General features: G+C 37.9%; 2 protein-coding genes, 3 non-coding genes and 1 pseudogene across 6 annotated transcripts; 2 read left to right on the top strand and 4 right to left on the bottom strand.

The window, feature by feature from the left end:
- The first annotated feature begins 1 nt into the window (after position 1).
- LOC100280996 (ATP synthase CF0 B subunit pseudogene) lies at positions 2-974 on the top strand (annotated as a pseudogene). The gene has a single exon (NR_155550.1). The product of NR_155550.1 is annotated as an ATP synthase CF0 B subunit pseudogene (transcript).
- A 1,642-nt stretch (positions 975-2,616) lies between these two features.
- Positions 2,617-5,779, bottom strand: LOC118475434 (photosystem I P700 chlorophyll a apoprotein A2). The gene has a single exon (XM_035963852.1). The coding sequence runs from the start codon at positions 5,750-5,752 to the stop codon at positions 3,548-3,550; it is 2,205 nt and encodes a 734-aa protein (XP_035819745.1). The 5' UTR covers positions 5,753-5,779; the 3' UTR covers positions 2,617-3,547.
- TRNAR-UCU (transfer RNA arginine (anticodon UCU)) lies at positions 2,657-2,728 on the bottom strand. Its single transcript has one exon. It is a non-coding gene; the product is annotated as a tRNA-Arg (tRNA).
- A 376-nt stretch (positions 5,780-6,155) lies between the features above and the next one.
- Positions 6,156-10,638, bottom strand: LOC109943317 (photosystem I assembly protein Ycf3). Its single transcript, XM_020546267.3, has 3 exons — positions 10,494-10,638; positions 9,530-9,757; positions 6,156-8,798 (listed from the first exon to the last, which is right to left on the bottom strand). The coding sequence occupies exons 1-3, from the start codon at positions 10,615-10,617 to the stop codon at positions 8,638-8,640; spliced, it is 513 nt and encodes a 170-aa protein (XP_020401856.1). The 5' UTR covers positions 10,618-10,638; the 3' UTR covers positions 6,156-8,637.
- A 573-nt stretch (positions 10,639-11,211) lies between these two features.
- Positions 11,212-11,298, top strand: TRNAS-GGA (transfer RNA serine (anticodon GGA)). The gene has a single exon. It is a non-coding gene; the product is annotated as a tRNA-Ser (tRNA).
- A 1,205-nt stretch (positions 11,299-12,503) lies between these two features.
- On the bottom strand, positions 12,504-12,576 carry TRNAT-UGU (transfer RNA threonine (anticodon UGU)). The gene has a single exon. It is a non-coding gene; the product is annotated as a tRNA-Thr (tRNA).
- Positions 12,577-13,472: the final 896 nt, after the last annotated feature.

The following is a 13,472-nucleotide window of genomic DNA, read 5'->3' as shown; positions in this document are numbered from 1 at the left end:
ATATAGAACACTCATATCGATAAAATAGTTTGAACTATTTACTAGAAGGGCACGCAGCCCTTTTTCCAATGCCAAATCGACGACCTATGTATAAAAAAAAGAGAAATTTTTTGGATTTGAAGAAAAAATAAAAGGAATTCTATCAATTTTTATTTTCCATTTATTTAGTTAGTTTTTCTTAATGAAATTGAAATTATTAACTAACAGAGCAAACACAAATAAAGAAACAACTTTGCTGACCATGATAGATTTTTATCTAGTTGGAAGAGTCCTCTTAATATTCATCTAGTCTTATATAAGTTTGGGTATATAGAAATACAAACAGAAAAGAGAGGATAGAGGATAGGCTCATTACATAAAAAAAAGATATGGAAATAGCCATAATACATAACAAAAAAGAAAAAAAGGAGCGGGAGAGCCAAATGAATCGAAAGATTCATGTTTGGTTCGGGAAGAGATCATAAAAATTGTAAACTTAATAGCAAGATAATCTACTTTCATTAAAAGATTTATTAGATAATCGAAAACAGAGGATTTTAAGTACTATTCGAAATTCGGAAGAATTGCGTAAAGGGACCCTTGAACAACTCGAAAAAGCTCGTATTCGATTACAGAAAGTCGAACTGGAAGCAGATGAGTATCGAATGAATGGATACTCTGAAATAGAACGAGAAAAAGAAAATTTGATTAATGCTACTTCTATTAGTTTGGAACAATTAGAAAAGTCTAAAAACGAAACCCTTTATTTTGAAAAACAAAGGGCGATGAATCAGGTCCGACAACGGGTTTTCCAACAAGCTGTACAAGGAGCTCTAGGAACTCTGAATAGTTGTTTGAATACCGAGTTACATTTCCGTACGATTCGTGCTAATATTGGCATTCTCGGGGCCATAGAATGGAAGAGATAATTCAATTTATTAGGTTTTGAACTTCTACTTTTGTTTAGAATTTAGGCATTATTTTTCCCTTGCTTCCAAAAAAAAAAAAATTAAAGAAACACTAATGGCAACCCTTCGAGTCGACGAAATTAATAAAATTCTCCGCGAACGTATTGAACAATATAATAGGAAAGTAGGGATTGAGAATATCGGTCGCGTAGTGCAAGTGGGGGATGGGATTGCTCGTATTATAGGTCTTGGTGAAATAATGTCAGGTGAATTAGTCGAATTTGCAGAAGGGACGAGAGGTATTGCTCTGAATTTGGAATCTAAAAATGTTGGGATTGTATTAATGGGCGATGGGTTGATGATACAAGAGGGAAGTTTTGTAAAAGCAACAGGAAGAATTGCTCAGATACCCGTGAGCGAGGCTTACTTGGGTCGTGTTATAAATGCTCTCGCTAAACCTATTGATGGGAGAGGCGAAATTGTCGCTTCAGAATCTCGCTTAATTGAATCTCCTGCTCCGGGTATAATTTCTAGGCGTTCCGTATATGAACCCCTTCAAACAGGGCTTATTGCTATCGATTCGATGATCCCCATAGGGCGCGGTCAGCGAGAGTTAATTATTGGGGACAGACAGACTGGCAAAACAGCAGTAGCCACAGATACAATTCTCAATCAAAAAGGTCAAGATGTAATATGTGTTTATGTAGCTATCGGTCAAAGAGCATCCTCCGTGGCTCAAGTAGTAACTACTTTCCACGAAGAGGGGGCCATGGAATACACTATTGTAGTAGCTGAAATGGCGGATTCACCCGCTACATTACAATATCTCGCTCCTTATACGGGAGCAGCCCTGGCTGAGTATTTTATGTACCGCGAACGGCATACCTTAATAATTTATGATGATCTCTCCAAACAGGCACAAGCTTATCGCCAAATGTCCCTTCTATTAAGAAGACCTCCCGGCCGCGAAGCTTATCCAGGGGATGTTTTTTATTTGCATTCACGCCTTTTAGAAAGAGCCGCTAAATTAAATTCTCTTTTAGGCGAAGGGAGTATGACCGCTTTACCAATAGTGGAGACTCAATCTGGAGACGTTTCCGCCTATATTCCTACTAATGTAATTTCAATTACAGATGGACAAATATTCTTATCCGCGGATCTATTCAATGCCGGAATTCGACCTGCTATTAATGTGGGTATTTCAGTTTCCAGAGTAGGATCCGCAGCTCAAATTAAAGCCATGAAACAAGTAGCTGGCAAATCAAAATTGGAACTAGCTCAATTCGCAGAATTACAAGCCTTTGCACAATTCGCCTCCGCTCTGGATAAAACAAGTCAGAATCAATTGGCAAGGGGTCGACGATTACGGGAATTGCTTAAACAATCCCAATCAAACCCTCTCCCAGTGGAAGAGCAGGTAGCTACTATTTATACCGGAACGAGAGGATATCTTGATTCGTTAGAAATTGAACAGGTAAAGAAATTTCTGGATGAGTTACGTAAACACCTAAAAGATACTAAACCTCAATTCCAAGAAATTATATCTTCTAGTAAGACATTCACCGAGCAAGCAGAAACCCTTTTGAAGGAAGCTATTCAGGAACAGCTTGAACGGTTTTCCCTTCAGGAACAAACATAAATATAGCATGTCTACTCTTATTAGTATAACTCGTGTTAGTAGAAGAGGAATCAAAGATTTTTCATTTGAATCATGCAAAATTTTTTTTCGTTTTTAGTATAGTTATTTAAAGAATAGATAGAAAAAAGATTGCGTCCAATAGGATTTGAACCTATACCAAAGGTTTAGAAGACCTCTGTCCTATCCATTAGACAATGGACGCTTCTCTTTCTTATTTTATTCTTTCTTTTTTATATTTCAGAGAAATAATAAAAAACTGTTAGACCGAAACTCTTTTAGGAAAGAAAAACAAATCCATATACCATATACAAATGGATGATACATATATCATAAAGAAGGAATATGGAGCAGGTAGTCAGTATCGAACCCGTAACCCCAAGGTTATGAGCTTTGTGAGCTACCAAACTGCTCCACCTTCTTAGCGGGAAACTAGTGGGTTGGATAGGCCCCTCTACCATATCTATACAAATAGAATAGTCCATTTATACAGAATGGTAAAGAGGGCTCTTCTACGATCATCAATTCGAGAAAACCATACAAATATGAAAGAAAGGGTATTTTATCCTTACCAACTGGATCTTGTTGCACCCGGTAACAAACATGCATAAACCATTTCTCGAAGTATGTGTCCGGATAGCCCAAAGTCTCGATAGTTAGCTCTAGGTCTTCCGGTTAAAAAACAACGTCGATGAAGGCGTGTAGGTGCACTATTACGTGGTAGGGATTGCAATTTTTCTTGCATTTTTGTTTTTTCGCTCAAACTCAAAGGGGAAACTTTGCTTCTTATCTTTTTTTTTGAGGATCGACGAATCAAATGATATTTTTGTTCTAATTTCTGCCGCTTCTTCTCCCTCTGAATCAAACTTTTTTTTGCCATAATGTGCCGTTCCTATTATTACCAAGTATATGGTTCTAATCCTAGATAGAAAAATAAATAGCAAAAATCTAAAAAGGCGGATCCTCCCTCTCCATCAAGAGTAATGAACTGGGTTCTGATACAGTACAAAAAAAAATAACTAAATTAACCAAACTTGCCTGATGTTGAGGCAATCAAGAAAGCTGCATAAGTGAATATATAACCCACGGAAAAGTGGGCTAATCCGACCAATCTTGCTTGCACAATGGAAAGAGCCACGGGCTTATCTCTCCAGCGAATTAAATTAGCCAAAGGTGTCCGTTCATGAGCCCATGCTAAAGTCTCAATTAATTCCTGCCAATATCCACGCCAGGAAATTAAGAACATAAATCCTGTAGCCCAAACAAGATGTCCAAATAAGAACATCCAAGCCCATACTGATAAACTATTCATCCCAAAAGGATTATATCCATTAATAAGTTGTGAAGAGTTTAACCATAGGTAATCTCTTAACCATCCCATCAAATAAGTGGAGGATTCATTAAATTGTGAAACGTTGCCCTGCCATAATGTAATGTGTTTCCAATGCCAATAAAAAGTAACCCATCCAATGGTATTTAACATCCAGAAAACTGCCAAATAAAACGCGTCCCAAGCAGAAATATCACAAGTACCGCCGCGCCCTGGGCCGTCGCAAGGAAAACTATACCCGAAATCCTTTTTATCCGGCATTAATTTGGAACCGCGTGCATCTAAAGCACCCTTTACTAAAATCAATGTAGTTGTATGCAAACCTAGAGCAATAGCATGATGAACCAAGAAATCCCCAGGTCCTATTGTTAAGAAAAGCGAATTACTATTCTCATTAACAGCATTCAACCATCCGGGCAACCATATGTTTCGACCTGCATTGAAAGCGGGGCCATTCGTTGAAGATAAGAGTATATCGAACCCATATGTCGTCTTACCATGAGCAGATTGTATCCATTGGGCAAATATAGGTTCAATCAAGATTTGCTTTTCTGGAGTACCAAAAGCAAGCATAACGTCGTTATGAACATAAAGGCCCAAGGTATGGAATCCTAGGAAGAGGCTAGCCCAACTTAAATGAGATATGATAGCTTCCTTATGGTCTAACATTCTTGCCAATACATTATCTTCATTCTGTTCCGGATTGTAATCCCTAATGAAAAAAATAGCTCCATGAGCAAAAGCCCCTGTCATGATGAACCCTGCAATGTATTGGTGATGAGTATATAAAGCAGCTTGAGTAGTAAAGTCTTGTGCTATGAATGCATAAGCAGGTAAAGAGTACATATGTTGAGCTACTAAGGAAGTAATAACCCCTAAGGAAGCTAGAGCAAGGCCTAATTGAAAATGAATCGAATTATTGATTGTATCATAAAGGCCTTTATGCCCACGTCCTAATCGACCCCCCGGAGGAGTATGTGCTTCTAAAAGATCTTTGATACTGTGCCCAATTCCGAAGTTAGTTCGATACATATGACCGGCAATGAGAAAAATAAATGCAATAGCTAAATGATGATGAGCAATATCGGTCAGCCACAAACTTTGTGTTTGTGGATGGAATCCCCCAAGAAGGGTCAGAATGGCAGTTCCCGCTCCTTGAGTGGTACCAAATAAATGATTACTCGAATCAGGATTTTGGGCATAAAGATTCCACTGACCCGTCAGAAGGGGACCCAACCCCTGGGGATAGGGTAATACATCTAAGAAATTATTCCATCGAACGTACTCCCCCCTGGATCCGGGAATAGCAACATGAACTAAATGTCCTGTCCAAGCCAAAGAACTTACTCCGAAAAGTCCTGACAAATGATGATTCAGACGAGATTCGGCGTTTTTGAACCACGAAAGGCTTGGCTTCCATTTGGGTTGTAGATGTAACCAACCCCCTATTAAGGATAGCGTAGAAAGAAATAATAGAAAAAGAGCTCCAGTATAAAGATCTTCATTGGTGCGCAATCCAATTGTATACCACCACTGATAAACCCCAGAATAAGCGATATTCACTGGACCGGCAGCACCTCCTCGAGTAAAGGCTTCCACAGCGGGTTGCCCAAAATGAGGATCCCAAATGGCATGAGCAATAGGTCTTACGTGTAAAGGATCCTGTATCCATGATTCAAAATTTCCTTGCCAAGCTACATGAAACAGATTTCCGGACGTCCATAGAAAGATTATTGCTAACTGCCCAAAGTGAGAAGCAAAAATGTTCTGATAAAGACGTTCCTCAGTAATATCATCATGACTTTCGAAATCATGTGCGGTAGCAATACCAAACCAAATACGACGAGTAGTGGGGTCCTGAGCTAAGCCTTGGCTAAACCTGGGAAATCTTAATTCCATAATGCCTTTCAAATCCTCCTAGCCACTATCCTACTGCAATAATTCTCGCTAAGAAGAATGCCCATGTTGTGGCAATTCCACCCAGAAGGTAATGGGTTACTCCTACAGCACGTCCTTGTATAATGCTCAAGGCTCTAGGCTGAGTAGCAGGAGCAACTTTTAATTTGTTATGAGCCCAAACGATAGATTCAATGAGTTCTTGCCAATAACCACGGCCGCTGAATAAAAACATTAAACTGAAAGCCCAGACAAAATGAGCGCCTAAGAAAAAAAGACCATATGCAGATAATGAAGAACCATAAGACTGAATTACTTGGGATGCCTGTGCCCACAAGAAATCTCGAAGCCAACCATTAATCGTAATGGAACTCTGCGCAAAGTTTCCCCCTGTGATATGAGTTACTATCCCTTGATCACTTATAGTACCCCAAACATCCGACTGCATTTTCCAACTGAAATGGAAAATGACTACCGAAATAGAATTGTACATCCAGAATAGACCTAAGAAAACATGATCCCAGGCGGATACTTGACATGTTCCCCCTCGCCCAGGTCCGTCGCAAGGGAAGCGAAAGCCAAGATTTGCTTTATCAGGTATCAGACGGGAACTGCGAGCAAATAAAACACCTTTCAAAAGTATTAATACAGTCACATGGATGGTAAATGCGTGAATGTGATGGACTAAAAAATCTGCGGTTCCTAATGGAATAGGTAACAAAGCTACTTTGCCGCCTATAGCTACTAACTCGCCGCCTCCCCACGTTAAGCTGGTACTTGTTGTTGCACCAGGAGCTGTTACGCCAGGCGCGCCAGCATGGATATTTTGTATCCATTGAGCAAAGATGGGTTGTAATTGTATGGCGGTATCCGAAAACATATCTTGGGGACGGCCTAAAGCACTCATGGTATCATTATGAATGTACAAGCCAAAACTGTGAAAACCCAGAAATATACATACCCAGTTAAGGTGGGATATGATTGCATCGCGGTGTCTAAGGACGCGATCTAATAGATCGTTGTATCGAGTAGTTGGATCATAGTCTCTTACCATAAAAATGGCTGCATGTGCAGCAGCACCAACTATTAGAAATCCGCCAATCCACATGTGGTGTGTGAACAAGGAAAGTTGTGTACCGTAGTCAGTAGCTAGGTATGGATAGGGGGGCATAGAGTACATATGATGAGCTACAACAATAGTTGTAGAGCCTAGCATAGCTAGGTTAAGAGATAATTGAGCATGCCATGACGTTGTTAGGATTTCATAGAGACCTTTATGGCCTTGTCCTGTAAATGGGCCCTTATGAGCCTCCAAAATATCTTTAAGTCCATGACCAATACCCCAATTGGTCCTATACATATGACCAGCGATCAGGAAAAGAATAGCAATAGCTAAATGATGGTGTGCAATATCGCTCAACCATAGACCACCGGTTATTGGATCTAGTCCTCCGCGAAAACTAAGAAATTCCGCATATTTGGACCAATTCAAGGTGAAAAAAGGGGTTGCTCCTTCGGCAAAACTAGGATAAAGTTGAGCCAAAAGGTCGCGATTCAAGATAAATTCATGAGGAAGTGGTATCTCTTTAGGATCAACCCCAGCGTCGAGAAATTGGTTAATCGGTAAAGATACATGGATTTGGTGTCCCGCCCAAGAAAGAGACCCAAGTCCTAATAATCCCGCTAAGTGGTGATTCAACATGGATTCTACATCTTGGAACCAGGCCAATTTGGGAGCGGCTTTGTGATAATGGAACCAACCGGCAAAAAGCATTAACGATGCAAAAATCAATGCACCAATTGCGGTACAATAGAGTTGTAATTCACTAGTTATTCCGGATGCTCGCCAAATCTGAAAAAAACCAGAGGTTATTTGGATTCCTCGGAAACCCCCGCCTACATCACCATTCAAAATTTCTTGTCCTACTATTGGCCAAACTACCTGAGCACTGGGTCCAATGTGAGTAGGATCGCTTAGCCATGCTTCATAATTGGAAAAACGGGCACCGTGGAAGTACATGCCACTCAACCAAAGAAAGATAATGGAGAGTTGGCCGAAATGAGCACTAAAGACTTTTCGGGAGATCTCCTCCAAATCACCGGTATGACTATCGAAATCGTGAGCATCAGCATGTAGGTTCCAGATCCAAGTGGTAGTATCGGGGCCCTTAGCTATTGTTCTTGAGAAATGCCCGGGTCTGGCCCATTCCTCAAAAGATGTTTTTATAGGATCCCTATCCACAGCAATTTTAACTTCTGGTTCCGACGAACGAATAATCATTAAGTCCTCCTCTTTCCGGACAAGACATACAAAGAGACCCGCCAACTGTCTTTTTATTGAATCTTTTAAAGATAGATATTATGATTAGTCCTTTTCTTTACTATCTACCGTCCTTCTATTTTTTTTTTTTAGTTATTCACTGGAGCAATTATATATTGAAGTCAATCCGAGGCAAGTGTTCGGATCTATTATGACATAAGGATTAGGTGCCTAACGGACATTGGTTATTCTGGAAAATTATTTCCCGACATAACAAAAAAATCTTTTTTTACGTTTTAATTTAAGAAGCTGGTGTATTTTTTTTCTGAGGGTATAAGCCCCTATCTACATCTACTTTCCTTGAGTGAGCATAATATAGATTTTTTGATTCGATTCAAAATTCCAAGATAACTCATTAGAATTATTAATAAGACCGTCCTGATATATTAGGTAGGAATATTTAGATTGCCGATTTTTATGTACTTTATTACTTCTGTTCCAGAGCCTATCCCTATTGTTTATCCTTATGAAATATGATATAAAATTGAAGGTAGAAGAAAGGGATATAATGAAATTCTTGATTTGATTTTCAACCAAACCACCCTTTTTATGAAAATGGAGAGTGGTCTTATTCAAATTCAAAGCGCTTCGTAATCTTTAACCAGTTCTGTGCTTCAATATAATTTCCTGGAGTAAGCGCTATAGCTTGTTTCCAATACTCAGCAGCTTGATCAAACCAAGCTTCCGCAATTTCCGAATCGCCCTGTAGAATGGCCTGTTCTCCTCGGTTGGAATAGGCAGTTCCTTTCCCTAGAACCGTACTTGAGAGTTTCCTACCTCATACGGCTCAGAAATTGCTATCTTAATTTCCCCTATCTTAACTGAATTCGATTTCTCAAAAATCAATCCAATTTCTTCTTGGGTTAAGCAGAAGAAGTTAATTACCTAAGTTTCAAACCCTAATTTTGATCAATAATCAGTTTGATCTTTTCTCCCACCTTCAGAAGAATGAAGCATAGATAGACCTATATCCTTCGTTCGAATTTTCTGAAAGGTAACTATCTCGGTTTCGTTTCTTTCATATATGAAATTTCTATAGAATCCTGGAAAAAGACCTTTTTCCATAAGAAAGAAAAAAGAACTTACTATCTTTGGGATCTGATACTACACCGCTGCTTAATCCCTTAGTGGATCGGCTTTATTACATAAGCGGATTCCTAAATTTTGTCCCATATCGTGGTATAATGAAGCAGTTTTTTTTAGTTGTATCGACCCAGTCGCTCACTAATTGATCTTTACGGTGTTTTCTCTATCAATTTCAGCTTTATCCATAGAATAGTAGTATAGGCTCTACTTTCTTCCTATTTTGATTCTCGTGAAGTGTCCTTCCTTCCTACAGCTGATAGGGTAAAATCGTTGTTTTGACGATCCCTATGTAGAAAGCCCTCTTTTCTAGTATTCACTAGAAAATTTCCTCCTTTCTTTTTTTTCTTCTTTCTATAGTGGAGATAGTCGCACGTAATGACAGATCACGGCCATATTATTAAAAGCTTGCGGTAAGAAGGGGTTTCGTTCTAGCGCCCGGAAATAATATTCCAAAGCCTTTGTATGCTCTCCATTGCTTGTGTGTATAAGGCCTATGTTATATAGTATATAACTTCGATCATAGGGATCAATTTCTAGTCGCGTAGCTTCATAATAATTCTGCAAAGCTTCCGCATAATTTCCTTCGGATTGAGCCAACATCCGTTACGGTCGTTCATTCTATTCAAAAAATCTCCGTTCCAAAACCGTACATGAGGTTTTCATCTCATACGGCTTCTCCCTTCTATACATAGTACTAAGCGAAAAATCTATAGAATAAAAATCGAATTAGTCCCATCTCATTATGGACCGAAGGGGGCTGGTATTTTTCCAAGAAATCTCTAGCCAACCTTCCCCCAAGAGGTTTTTCTTAACACCAATGAATTATATTAATGCTAGAGGAAAACGATAGCTCCAAGAATTTCTTTGTTCTCAACGCCTCCTATTTAGAGGAATTAGCCACTTCAACGACCTTTGATGGTTATAAGGGTATCCAAAGTACAAACCTGATGGTTGTTTGTTATCCCAACCATTCTTCCCAACCCTGATACCAATCAGGAAAGGGCTAATTTCTAACAAAGTTTTTCTCTTGTTGATTCCTATTTCGTGGTGTAGTGCTTTTCTCCCCTATGCTGCCTATTGGTACTAGTAGAGTCGGATTGCCCTGTAATACAGAACCTATCCTGTAGGTGTAACCTTTCGCTCAATACTCAAATCTACAATTGAAGCATCTGAGGCCACATCAATCGAGGATACACGACAGAAGGAATTGTTAGTTCACCTCACCTTCCCCAAGCGCGGGTTTCCTTTACTAATTTTGTTCTCTCTATGCGAACCCTCTCTCTTTCTCGTAAGAATGAGATATAGGTAGGGCTAAAAAAAAAAAGAGTCAAATCGCACCATCTCTATAATAAGTAAATGCCCTTTTTTCCCCGGAGGTTGTCGGAATTATTTGCAATAAAATATTGGCTACAATCGAGGAGGTCTTATCAATGAAATTTCCATTTATACGGGATCTAGGCATAATTCCCAACCCATTCTATATAGAATTCTTTTCATTCTATCACAAAATAACATAAAAACAAAACATTCGATTCTTATAAATCGATCCATATGCTCTAAATGGATAAGAGAGATATGGATTTTCCGCTCAGCTCAAATTGTCTCCTTTTCCTTCTGTTTGGACAAGAAGAGAAGAGATATGAAATATTTGACTAAGACTGGATTTCATTCCACTTTCCTATTTCTCAACAACAACTTCCCTCATCAGCTATTTCGCGTTTTCAAAGTCATTAATTGCCCCATACCCCTTTTATATTTAGATTGTATGGCGTAATGTACCTTATGCAAATGGAATTCTAGGGTTCCTTTATTTTCTTATGGAATAAGAAGAATTCTTCCATTCTCTTTTTATTTTGGTTTTCCCCAAAGAAAAACTTTTCGAGGGAGCAGAATTCCTAGTAAAAAAATACAGGATCCTTCCACTTAGATGAAAAGGAATTTTTCCATCCAATCCAATAGAGCCATGGAATTCCCGAGCCGTTGTGGCTGTACCTGTACTGCAGGAATACGAAAACTCGCTATTCACTCAGTTTATTTTCCATAATAAGATTATGTAGGAGAGATGGCCGAGCGGTTCAAGGCGTAGCATTGGAACTGCTATGTAGACTTTTGTTTACCGAGGGTTCGAATCCCTCTCTTTCCGTTTCTCTTAATTCATCAATGTTAGCGATCACAATGTATCAAATTAAATAACAATTTATTCCAACAATAATACCTTTAATTAATAGAAATTCTCTATAGCAAATTACTGTGGTATGTAAAATACACATCGAGGAAATAACAAAAAAGAAAAAAGTATCCTAGGGTTAATCTATTTCTGCTAGGTGAACGGGAAAATACGAATTAAGAGCCTTAGGTCGATTTAGTTCGGGGAAAGGGGAAGGGGAAAAAAATTCTATGAACCTTTCCTTTTTTCGTTAAGTTCAAGTCTGGCGAGAATAATATTCTACAACTAACAACTCATTTATTTTGAGACCGACCCACTTCCTATCTAGAATTTTTTTTACTAGTCCTTTATATTGCAATGTGTCAACCGTCAAATGCTTTGGTAATTTGCCCGGATCGGATGAAGCAATATAATTTTGAACCAAACGTTTTGATCGTTGGTTATCCTTCGTAGTAATAATATCTCGGGGTTTGCAACGAAAGCTTGGTATATCAACTATACGACCATTAACTAAAATATGTCTATGGTTAACTAATTGTCGGGCCCCAGGAATGGTTGAAGCCATACCCAATCGAAAAAGGATATTATCCAAACGCATTTCAAGTAATTGTAGTAAAACCTGACCTGTGGATCTTTTTGCTTTTCCAGCGATATGTACATATCTAAGTAATTGTCGTTCTGTCAGACCATAATGAAAACGCAATTTCTGTTTTTCTTGAAGACGAATACGATATTGCTCTTTTTTCCCAGAATGGAATTTCTTTTTCTGATTACTTCCGGATTTAGGCGTTTTTCTAGTGAGTCCTGGTAAAGCTCCCAGACGGCGTATTTTTTTTAAACGAGGCCCTCGATAACGGGACATGAAGACTCCTTTTTTATTTTATTGAAATTTCATTTTACACAATAAATTTCGTTCTATTTACATTACAGAATACAGCGAAATTCAAACAGAATTAAACTAAAGGATAAACAGAGTAAAATCTACTAAAGTAACACAAAAAATGGAGTAACACAAAAAATGGAATTTCATCAACATCTGGATTTTTTGTATATATATTATTTATTTTTATGCTTTGTATCTAGCAAAATTGTAAGGTAAAACGACATAATAGACCCTGGATTCCCCATTTTATTCGGAGAAAAAGAGAAATTCTTGTTCATAGAACATCGATAGAAAAAAAAGCCGACTATCGGATTTGAACCGATGACCCTCGCATTACAAATGCGATGCTCTAACCTCTGAGCTAAGTGGGCTTACATAACAGAAATAGTGTAACAAATAAAAATATATATAGGGAATCTGTAAAATGTCAGATCTTAATTATTAATCTTAGTTATTAACTAGTTCTAAATTGGAAGTTCCACTTAGATAGAAAAAAAAAAATACTAGAATTTCATAAAGATAAAGTTAGCTTGATATGCTTAACTAAATGATATTCTTAAATAGGATTATAGAATTTATTGAACTTTCTTTTTATTTCTCTAATTCGCAAATGGATTTTTTTAATAGAATCTATTCCAAATTCTATATTGAATTTGATTTCAGATATTTTCAATTTGATATGGCTCGGAGGAATAATCTAATACATAGAAAAGAAGAAAAAGAAGAATATATATGAATAATATAATAAAGAGAAAATGCCAAGAGATTGGCATTTTCATTTGATCATTATATACATTTTTGAGATATTTTGTTTTTTTATTTGTTAATAATTTAAGGATAAATAGTTCACTAAGGAGAAGATAGAATCATAGCAAATGAAATTTCTAATTCAGTTTAGAAAAAAAGAATGAATATCAAGCGTTATAGTATGATTTGGAATACTCTAAAAAAGGAAGGAGGGAGGCGGGAGAGAGAAAAACTTTTGGATATATTCATTCCGATTGAATTGCAAATATATCAACGATAAAATCAATGCAATTCTGAATTGCAATAAGCGAGCGGGGTGTCTCAAATAGAGATGAGTTGCTAGACTACGTCGAATAATGAATTCAATGATTCAAAAAAAACTAAGAGATGGATTAAATTATACAAGGAATCCTGGTTTCAAAGAAAAGTAAAATGGGGATATGGCGAAATCGGTAGACGCTACGGACTTGATTGTATTGAGCCTTGGTATGGAAACCTGCTAAGTGGTAACTTCCAAATT

Source organism: Zea mays, unplaced genomic scaffold (genome assembly GCF_902167145.1).
Source record: "Zea mays cultivar B73 unplaced genomic scaffold, Zm-B73-REFERENCE-NAM-5.0 scaffold_45, whole genome shotgun sequence".
Classification (NCBI taxonomy): Eukaryota; Viridiplantae; Streptophyta; class Magnoliopsida; order Poales; family Poaceae; genus Zea; species Zea mays.
This window is presented reverse-complemented; position numbering and strand designations above follow the sequence as displayed.